At 46.1% G+C, this 10625-nt stretch overlaps 1 protein-coding gene across 2 annotated transcripts in view; it reads left to right on the top strand.

The window, feature by feature from the left end:
* The first annotated feature begins 751 nt into the window (after positions 1–751).
* Positions 752–10625, top strand: part of CREB3L2 (cAMP responsive element binding protein 3 like 2) — a 92504-nt gene continuing 82630 nt past the window's right edge. For both annotated transcript variants that reach the window (XM_054988423.1, XM_054988422.1), the window contains exon 1: positions 752–1143. In XM_054988423.1, the coding sequence (XP_054844398.1) occupies positions 1042–1143 (102 nt within the window). In that variant the 5' untranslated portion in view covers positions 752–1041. The remainder of the gene's footprint in view (positions 1144–10625) is intronic.

Here is a 10625-nt window from a genome sequence, read left to right as displayed (position 1 = left end):
TTCCAGTGAAGCTGAGAAGCAAAAAACAAAAACACCCTTTGCTTAGATCAGGCCCCTTCTCTCCCTGCTGTCTTGCCAGCTAATGTTTCCAGCAGCACAGATTACCAGCCATCCTTCCTCAGCATCCCAAGGGAGAGTTGCCAACCTCCAGGTGGGAGCTGGAGATCTCCCAGAATGACAACTGTCCTCTAGGCCACAGAGACCAGTTTCCCTGCAGAAAATGGCTGCTTCGGAGGGTGGACTTTATGGCACTATACCCCGTTGAAGTCCCTCTTTTCCCCCTCCTCAGGCTCCACTCCCCAAATCTCCAGGGATTTCCCACCCGGGAGCTGGCAACGGCAGCCACTGCTCTGTTTTGCTTTAGCGCCGAGGAGCAGGTGGGGCTTGAGCCACGGCTGCATTCTTGTCGCTACGCCATTGGCTAGGGTGCACGCCAGTCCGCGCGCCTCGCCTGTCCCGCGGAGCTCGCCGAGCGGCGTCTGGGGCAGGCTATTGGCCGGGTAGGCAGCCAAGCGGGGAGAAACGGGAGGGGGCTTCCCTGCGGTGGCGTCACTGGGATTCCCCGCCTCCGTGCCGCAGCTGGAGAGCCGTAGGGAGGGCCCCTGGAAAGGACGGGCTTGTGACTGGAGGGGAGCCTTAGAGGCAGGCGCCCTCCTTCGCAGCGATTGGCTGGGAGGAGCAGGAGCTCGGTTTGGGAAGGGGGGAGGGGGGAAGGCAGCGCCGGGGCTAGTCTGAGTTTGGAAGAGTTTTCTGCAAGCCGAGAACGGGGCTGTCGCTCGGAAGGAGCTTCGAACGCTTAACGTGGCCCACGATCGACTAGGCTGGGAGCGCGGCGCTGGAAAATCTTGGCTCGGAAGTTTCCACATTTATTGCCCTGTGCCCCTTTTTTGGGGGAGGGGGGAGTAGTAAAAGTGGAGGAGCCTGGGGAGGTCGCCGGATGGACTAGCGGCGCTCCCTAGAATTAAGTAGCCTGCCCCGAGGGTGCCCCCAGGTTTTAGATTTCCCTCTCCCGATCCGGTATTGCTGTGGTTCGGATCGGCCATGGAGGTGTTGGAAAGTGGGGAGCCGAACCTGTTGCAGTGGGATCGGAAGCTGAGCGAGCTGTCAGAACCGGTGGACTCGGATGCTCTGCTCTACAGCACGGTGAGAAAGGGCAGCCTTGGAATGCGGGGTGGTCTTAGGGTTGCCAGTTCTGGGGTGAAACATTCCTGGAGATTAGGGGATGTAGCCAGGGTTGGGGGGGGGAGCTCCGTGGGCATAATGCCATAGAGCCCACCCTCCAAAGCAGCCAGGAGAACTGATCGGTTATAACTCTAGGAGAACTCCAGGCCCCACCTGGAGGTTGGCAACCCTAAGTTGGTTCACTGACTCCCCTCTTGAAAAAAGGGGGACGAATACTTCAGTCTAAACTTTGAGGGGGAGGGAGTGTCATTCCTTTACTCGGGTGGAGGGGCAGCATTTGGGTTCGTGCACATCTGGCTTAGGAACCTTGCCCTGCCATCTGCAGTCCTCTTGGGCATGGGAGGAGTTGCTTTGAACTCGTGTGAGCTGGTCTGGAATTGGCATCTGCTGCACCCTCTGCTTGGTTGTGTTGTTTTGATGTGTTCTTTTGCAACTCGAGGAGCAAACTCAACAGAAGGTTCTCTGAACACTAGGCCGGATCTGCCTGTCAGTATGGAGAAACAAGAAACGGCTCCAGTAGCACCTTAAAGACCAACTAAATTTCATACCCTGGAAACCTAGTTGGTCTTTACGGTGCTGCTGGACCCAGATCTTGCTCTTCTACTGCAAACCAACACGGCTACCCGTGTGAAACTATCAGTATGGAGGACGTCACGAAACAGTTAAATAGTTAAAAATGGAAGGAGAGCCTAGAGTTTGGAATTTCAGCTGAGGGGGAAGAGAGGCTGATGCAAGAAGGAAATGACTTGAATGCTTCAACTGTTTCTCCAAGGCCTTTGGATAAATCTAATGCTTCTTTGCATGTGGTGGAAATGAGAAGTTTCTTTGCGGAGTGTGCTTGTGTTTTAAAAGTATAACTCTTCCTATTTCTTTTCAAGAGAACTGTTGTATAACAGTTTTGATTGGGGTTTTCCTTCCTGGTTGTGCAAAGTAGAGGCTTATATTAAACAGTCAGCAAGAAAAATAGCAGACTCTACAACTTTAGTATAATAATGGTCTTGTTCTTGGTGTGAGATGCCAAAGCATCAAAACTTTGCTGATCAGCCTCCTGGTCTCTTTCCCTCTCCCTCCCTTCATTTGCTACTAGTCCACTACAGAAGGCCGTTTGGAAGGAAGGCAGAGGTCCATGTCTCCCAAAAATGTGGTGCCATTATGGAAGGAACAGTGAAGAAAGCTGATGCCAGCATTTTGTGCCAGATGTTTGCTTTGCTTTTCCCTCCCCTGAAACAGCAGACCAGTAACTTTAAAGTAGGGTTGTGGTGTAAAATGTTACTTGAGGACACTGAAGGTCTAGTACCTAAGGCAGAGTGACTCCTGTACAGAGTGCCTTCCTCCCCTGAAAGAACCAAGGGGTTTTATTTTGTGTGTGGGGGTGGGTGGGTGGGGAAGGGTTACAATGAACTGGAAGCTGAAGTGCATCTGGAATGTACAAAATGTCTTTCCTCTTAGAAAGGAGCCATTTTTAAAGAAGAGCCCAGAGAAAGTTTGTCTTTGTCCTTGAAGATATATTTGCAAAAACAGAATCTTTGAGTATCACTTATAAATGTCATCTAGCTCTCTTGGTGTGGCTCAAACAAACGACAGCAAGACCTCTGGCACAAGGTACAAGACACAGAACCCATTGATAGAGATGATTCTCAGACCCCTGTAGCACAAAACGCCATTTCTGAACATTTTTGGAAAGGGGGTGGGCATCAAAACTACTAGCAGATATACACATTGCTGGCTCTTATTATTTGCCTTTCTGTTCTGTGTCACGAAGAAGGGAACATAACCTAATTCCAGAACAAAGTGTTGCGGTACGTAAAAGTCGAGGGCTGGCCTGCATAGACAAACCTGTAGAACAGGGCTAGCTGCAGTTACAATGCCTGTTTGGTGTAGTGGTTGAGAGCCAGTTTGGTGTAGTGGTTAAGAGTGCGGGACTCTAATCTGGAGAGCTGGGTTTGATTCCCCACTCCTCCGCTTAAAGCCAGCTGTGTGACTTTGGACTAGTCACAGTTCTCTGGAGCTGTCTCAGCCCCACCTGCCTCACAAGGTGTTTTGTTGTGGGGATAATAATGACATACTTTGTAAACTGCTCTGAGTGGGCATTAAGTTGTCCTGAAGGGCGGTATATAAATTGAATGTTATTATTATTAATGTAGAGTTCTGCAACTAACTGGCATTTTCACATACCTAGGCATTGCTGACCCCCCCCCCAAAAAAAACCCCAAGTCCGGCCAGAGTTTGGGTGGCATTTTGGGTTGCCACAGCAACCCAAGAGTGGCTGAAAATATGGTGGTGGTGATTGTGGGAACTGGAAACGGGTGGGGAGGGGAAGCTGGAAATGGGGGGGCATTGAGTGGAGGAGGGCAAGCGAGAGCTGATGTGACAAGGGGGAGAGGCAAGTGGAGGGCAGAGGTGGGCAGACCGAGTGGGGAATCCTGAGCTGCTGCCAGGGAGGGGGAAGCTGCCAGGGTAGGAATGGGATTTCCGCTTTCCTGTGGTTTCACATGGGTGCCTGTTAGCTGGATTTCTGCATCCAGTGTAGTCTCTGAAGTGTCTCCAAGGGTAGTTTTTATATGGAAGTGTGTTGTAGTCTATCCTCAAGGGTACAGAACTGTGAATGATGGCTGCCAGGACTCAATCTGGAAGAGAAGGCTGTTGCCTTTCTACAAGACTAAGTTATTAGAAAGCTCTCCAGGATTTTCAATCACTGAAAAAGTACACGGTTCAGTGATACAACACATGCTGAGGTGCGGTCTCTGGTATTTCCATTTAAAAGGCAGCAGGGTTGGGAAAAAGTAATTGCTTGAGACAAGGGAGAGCTGACATCCATTTGGACAGTTGATGTACTGATGGTCTGATTTGGCATATGACACCTTTTGTACGTTCAAGAATTTGAAAGCGAATGCTCCAGTCTCAACAATGGCCTCACAGGCGCATTGAAGACATGTAGTGGGGGAAATCTTTAAGTAGGAGAATCTGACCTCGTGCTGCAGTTTACAAGAGTTTCCGATGACCATTGCTACCACAGACTGATTTTCCGTATCTATTACCCAATCATTATGCGCCAAGACTGGGGGATTTGGCTCCGACAGAAAGGGAGTATGACTGTTTCTGGATTGTTGCATAGCTTCTCACATCAAAATAGACTGCACACAAGATGAAACAATGAGGCTCTTTGATCTCCACCCCCACAACTTTCTAGCACCATGCTAACAACAACAGAAAATTAGTTGCAGTGCTTTTAGATAGCCCTGTAATGCATATGCCCTCTTGCCCATTTGATTAATGACTGGTCAAGGCTTTGGAAAGATCAAATTTCTTCTCATGCCTGGTTCACACCTGCAAGGGAATGGGGTGGCAGAGAGGAAGACTCATCTCTGCTGGCTTTCCATACTGACTTTCTGTTTCTGGGAACTTTTAACGTAGAGCATTGTAAAATGTCTGTGATTTTCTGCCTGCAATAAGAAGTGGTACAGTCCATTCCGTCACTGGAGGTTGTCTGTGCTGCCTTGTTCCTCCTACAGATGTGAACTAGGCCTCAGTTTGCTTTCTGTACCACCCGCTCAGCCTCTTTCTCTTGCATTTTTAGCAATGCGTAAGATGGAAGAATGAGTTTTCTTAGCGGTTGCCAATGCCAGTCTTTAGCTGATGCCACAGTGGTAGTGAATCCTGCCTCTCTTCTGAATAGGGACCCTGTTTTCTGAGCAGCTGGGCGTATTTTCCATGCCTCCCAAAGGTATTTTGAACAGCCTTTGAAAGCTGTTCTGAATGGGGCCAGTCTTCTTGCTCCTCCTGACAGGCAAATCAAAGTGAAGAAAGAAGCTGAGGGACTGTTGATGGATATACCTCTGGACCGGGCCCTAAGTCCCCTCTCTGGCTTCAAATTTCTGATGGGATGGATTAATAATTGTCAATTGCAAATCAGCTGCTTCAATCTTCTTTATGTATTTATTTATTCTTCTTTGTTTATATCTCACTTTTCTCCCTAATGGTCACCTAAAGTGGCTTATGTTATTCTCCTGCGATTTTATCCTCACAACAACCCCTAAGGGTAGGATGAAGGCCAGTGTGTGTGACTGACTCAGGGTCACCCAGAGAGCTTCCGTGGTAGCGTGGGGATTTCAGCCTGGTTCTCCCTGTTCCTAGTCTGACGCTCTAATCACTGCACTATGCTAGCTCATTTTCGAAAAGCAACTGACCCCAGTCTAATTAAAATAGTTAATGATCAAGCGTCACCAAATCCAAGGCAGCGATTGGTTCTTAGTCACAACAACAGCAGCAGCAGCGCTTCTGTATCACTCTTCTAGACAGATTAGTGCCCCACTCAGAGCGGTGAACGAAGTCAGTGTTATTATTATCCCCACAGTACAGCTGGGGAGCTGGGGCTGAGAGGAGCGGCTGACTCGAGGCCACCTGCTGAGCTCATGGCAGTAGTCGGATTCGAATCCACAGAGTACTGATTTGCAGCCCAGTCTCTTAACCACTATGGTGCAGCAGCTCCATAGTGTGAAAAAGATGTAAATTCAAAGCTACTTAATTTTACAGTCAGCGCGGTTCAGTGACGTTCATCTTGGACTGTGATATAAATAACTGGCGTTCACCTATGTCTTGTTTTTACCTTCAGGATTTTAGGTAGCGTTCAAGATTTGCGCAGCATCCCTAGTGGTGGGGAAGAGTCACTGCAAGGCAGGCACGGCCAGGCCAGCTGCTGCTCCAGTCAGCTTGCCGCAGCCATCCACAGAAGCAGGCCCTGGTCCATCCCACCTCACTTGCCCTCTGGATGCTATGTATCACTGACACACATGCAGGGCTTTTTTTCAGGGGGAACGCGGGGAAGTTGAGATGGCCCTCCGTGAAGGCAATCTAAACTCCCCTCTGTCTGGAGATCAGGGGGTGGGGCCACCAGCCATGTGACCATTTTCTCCGAGGGCAAACCACTGAGTTCCACCACCTCTTTTCCCAGAAAAAAAGCCCTGCACACATGTAACACACACACTCTGGATGTTTTCACCGTTGTGATGTAGGAGCACACTCTACAGCATTGTGGAAGCAAAAAACTTCATTTTGTCAGGAGACTCAAATTTAATCTCTTGGGGCTTGATTTTTATTTTCTTTCCCCTCAGGATTAGCTGTTGATGTCAGCAGTATGAAGAACCATTTGTGTGCAGTTGCTGTTTCAGCTACTGCAGAGGTGTGCTAGCCCCTGAGGGGATGAATCCAGGTGCAAGAAGTTAACATGCCGCTCAGGGAATGCATTGGATTTGAAAGCTTGAACTTCTAAATGAGATGTGTCTCTTGCTAATCCCTCAGGAATCTGGATGTTTTAATGCTTTGTTTTGATAGACTGGAATGTTTGTGGGGGACTGTGGCCTATATTTAATTTTAGAAATCCATATTGGTTCATTTTTAGAGATATGTCCATATGTTACTTTTAAAATTAAAAAATAACAAAAAATTACAATTCTAATCAAATACATCACTTGGAAGCACGAGCAGTTAAAGTATGGGAAGCTGGTTGGACCTGAGCAAACCTGGGCACAGCTTTTGTGTCTGGCATAGGGTTGCCAGCCTCCAGGTGGTGGCTGGAGATCTCCCGGAATTACAACTGATCTCCCCTGGAGAAAATGGCTGTGTTGGAGGGTGAAATCTAACCTAATTTCCTAACCTGGAGCTGGCAACCCTAGTCTAGCAGCAGTTGTGAATTGTCATATTTCACAAGCCATTACAGGCTGGGGCTTAGTGGAAGAACATCTGCTTGGCATGTCCTGGGTCCAATCCTTGGCATCCATTTAAAAAGATCTGGTAGCAGGTGATGGGAAAGACCTTTGCTTGGGCCAGTACCAGCCTGAGTAGACAATGCCGACCTTGCTGAACTAACGGTGTGATTTAGTATAAGGTATCTTCATGTCTTCATGTGGGTGTTCATATTAAGTGATATGCCAGTGTTGCAAAACGTAAAACTTTTAAATCGCTTTATGAAAGTATAATATTGCAAAAAAAACCCAAAACAGCTGGAAGGAACTGTGTGGTTTTGCTTGTGTATATATCAATGACTTTTAGATTTCAGATCCCTTTATACATCATAGTGGTATATAAATTATGCAACAACCAGCCTTTAAAAACAAACAAACCACTTTCCCTTCACATTTTATTGTGGCAGTTTTCTCCTGGCATGTCTTGATTAAATTTCAAAGGTATTTGCATTAAGCACTGATTATTAACTTGGTAAATGTTCCTGTTTAACAGTCTTCAAGGAAGTAGACAAAGGTTCTTGAATGAGTGTCCCTCCTAGTTTATGGCCAGTTCAGCAGTTTGGGATTAAATTGTTTTACACATTTTCCTTTATTACTCGTTGTCCAGATTTTTGTCATTTGTGTTACTTTAGAAATTGTTTTTGTGTTTTATTTTCATTTTGTAACGTTTGGTATTTTAATTGTGTAAAACTTTTGCAAGTAGAGATGGGTATAATTCTAATTTAGTAGCGATCTTCTTCCAGGCTTTAAATTATCAGCTTTTGGCTACTTAGTACACTATAGCTTACTGGGAAAAGTTGTTTCATAACGTTTTTCTCTCTTCTGTGTGCTGGAGATCAAGTAAAACGACCAAATAAGTAACTTGTGGATCTGTGCTATGGACATATTTGGAAATATACCAGTTTGTCATAGCTTCTCAGGAAAAAGAAAACCGGGGTTGTAGTCTTGGACTGGTTGAAGATATTAGAGACTGCAGTCTTTCACCTTCCCTGACTGTCTTTTTTAGGGTACTTCCAAGGAGAAGGAAAGACTATTAAGCTGCTTGTAGCGCAAGTCCACCCTGTGGAACAACAAACTTGGCCAATGTTCTTGTACCCCCTTTTATTCCTGTGTGTAATAAAGGCTCAGCATGCCTTAAATCCTGTTAACTTTTGCAGTGTTGATCCTTTGTTGAACCAGTTTACCTGGCCAACCTATGTTAACCTATTGGTACAGGAGGAAATGTTTGCTTGCTGCATTGCTTAAAAGGTAATCAAAAATCAGGTTCCTTCTAAGCAGGAACTTGTAAATGTCAAAGGATTACCTGAGCTTTGGGAACCCGCCTCTTTGACGTTGTAGTGGTTTTTATTAACGTCCTTTGCAAGCCCAGTGTCTGTTCTGTATACTGTAGATTTGTCTAGGAACTGATAAAACTGGAGGCATGTCTGACATACTACTCAAAGCATGCCAGTTTATATGACAAGTAGTATAACGTAGTAGTTGTTTGAGTAGGACTGAGGAGACGTGGTTTGAAATCTGCAGTGCCGTGTAGGTCACTGAATGACTGGTCCAAAGTTTAATGTATTTTACAGGATAGTTCTGAAAATAGAAAGTGAAGTGTAGTGGTGGGAGGACCCCATCCATGGCGCCATGAGCTTCTTGGGGGAAGGGTGGAACATTAACATCGAATGGACTAAATATTCTTCCTAGTGTTGGAAGTGATTACACTTGCATTAAGACCATAAGGATTACTTGCTGGATCAGACCGGTGGTCTATCTAGTCCAGCATCCTGTCTCACACAGTAGCCGAACAGTTACTCTAGAAGGTCAACAATACAGCATAGAGGCTGAGGCCTTCCCCTGAAGTTTCCTCCTGCCGCTGCTATTCAGAGGTTTGTTTCCTCTGTAGCTGCAAACTCCCTTCAGTCACTATGGCCAGTAGCCACTGATGGACCTCTCTTCCCTGAATCTGTTTTATTTTCTCCAGGGGAACTGATCTCTGTTGTCTGGAGATCAGTTGTAATTCTAGGAGATCACCAGCCACCACCACCTGGAGGTTGCCAACCATACTGCGCCCCCTTTACATTAGGGCCTATTATTTAACAGATTACTTTAAATACTAATTTTCACTTGCTCACTTTTTGATTCTCCATCCGGCCTCCCAGGAAGTGATCCAAAATTCCTAGGTGTCCTACTAGAGTTGCCAGCTCCAAGTTGGGATATTCCTGGAGATCTGAGGAGTGAAACCTGGAGAAAGTGGGGTTTGGGGAGGGAAAGGACCTTGGCATGGCATAATTCCATAGATTCCACCCCCCAAAGTAGCCACTTTCTCCAGGTGATCTCTGTGGCCTGGAGACCAGTTGTAATTCCGGGAGATCTCCAGCCACCACCTGGAGGCTGGCAACCCTATGTCCTACTCGATGCGGCTTCAGCTGTATTTCTAGGAAGTTCTAAACATAACAGCTGGAAAACAGAATCCTTAAAAAAGGATTTACTCTCCTCCCCTGAGTAACCAGGCACTTCTGATGTAGGCCTGATTCTGGGCTTGGTTAAGTAAGTAGTAAAAGCTGTGGTGGATGGGCTTGCTGTCAACAACTAGGTCCTTCTCTGGACAACCAGTGATCATTAATGTTTCCTTGTACCTACTCAGTCCAGTTTGAGGGAAAGGGTTGTGTGAATTAGTCCTTGCTGAGATCTCAGCAAGTCGCTTGGTTTCTTTTTAAAAATGGTAATTAGAAGAGCTCAGCCAATCTATAAGGAACACCCCGGAATTTATTTTAATGTGCAGCTAGCAAGACGCATTTTGAAAAAAGAATGGGTGCAGTTGAGTACGTGGGGTTTAGTTAGGAAGGAGTTTCTTAAATAGGTGAGAAAAGAAATAGCATTCGTATCTCTCCATCTCTTCCCCCCTCCAAGCCTTCCTGTTAAAGAAAGTTCTGGTTTGGATTTGTTGGGGGTGCGGGACATGCTGCACTGGCTGCTTGTGTAATGTGTGCAAGAGTTTATTTTTATGGGAATACTTTTATTGCAGTCTCCCATTTTACTTATTCATTTGAATAAGTCCCTTTGGGCTTTTGTTGTCGCACCTTTCGCCACCCAAAGTTCAGAGTAGAAACTGTTCTTTTGGATGAGCTGGGAAAACTTTGAGCTTTCCTTATCGCTTCAGATTATTTACCCTGAAAAAGCTGCTAAATTTAACCAGCAATCTGCAGTGGCCCTTGGCTCTATAGTCAGATAAGGTCTGTCTGAAGAGCTTATCTCATAAAGGTGCCTCGTTGGGCTTCCTATGTTTTTCTGAAAAAGCTGTGTTCTCTCTGTGCCCATATTCGTTAAATAAAAGTCTCAGTTCTTACTGCAAAAGCTGGTGTAACTATTTTGCAGTGGCTAATATTTAGGACTCTAGAAAAGGGACATGGGTCTGTTTTCTCATGTATGGAATGAAAATATGTTTTATATTTGCAAATTATCCACTTCATATCTTTAATATATTTTCCCTTGATTAGGGCTGTTTGACCACTGGCGGTCTTAAAAATGTAAATATAGCTAATCCTGGGAAAGTGTGATGGTGGCACTTAAATATAGCAGTACAAACACTTATAATGGTCAAGGCTAGATAGATCAAAGGCTAGGATACCACATGGCTGATTCCTTCATTTCCCCTTTAGGAAGCAAGACAGTAGTAGGAAAAATATTTTTATGATGGAACAGAGTCTTGAGCCCAAT

This window comes from Eublepharis macularius, chromosome 9, assembly GCF_028583425.1.
Source record: "Eublepharis macularius isolate TG4126 chromosome 9, MPM_Emac_v1.0, whole genome shotgun sequence".
Lineage (NCBI taxonomy): Eukaryota > Metazoa > Chordata > Lepidosauria > Squamata > Eublepharidae > Eublepharis > Eublepharis macularius.
The sequence above is the reverse complement of the archived record's forward strand: the minus strand, read 5'-3'. Positions and strand labels throughout refer to the sequence as shown.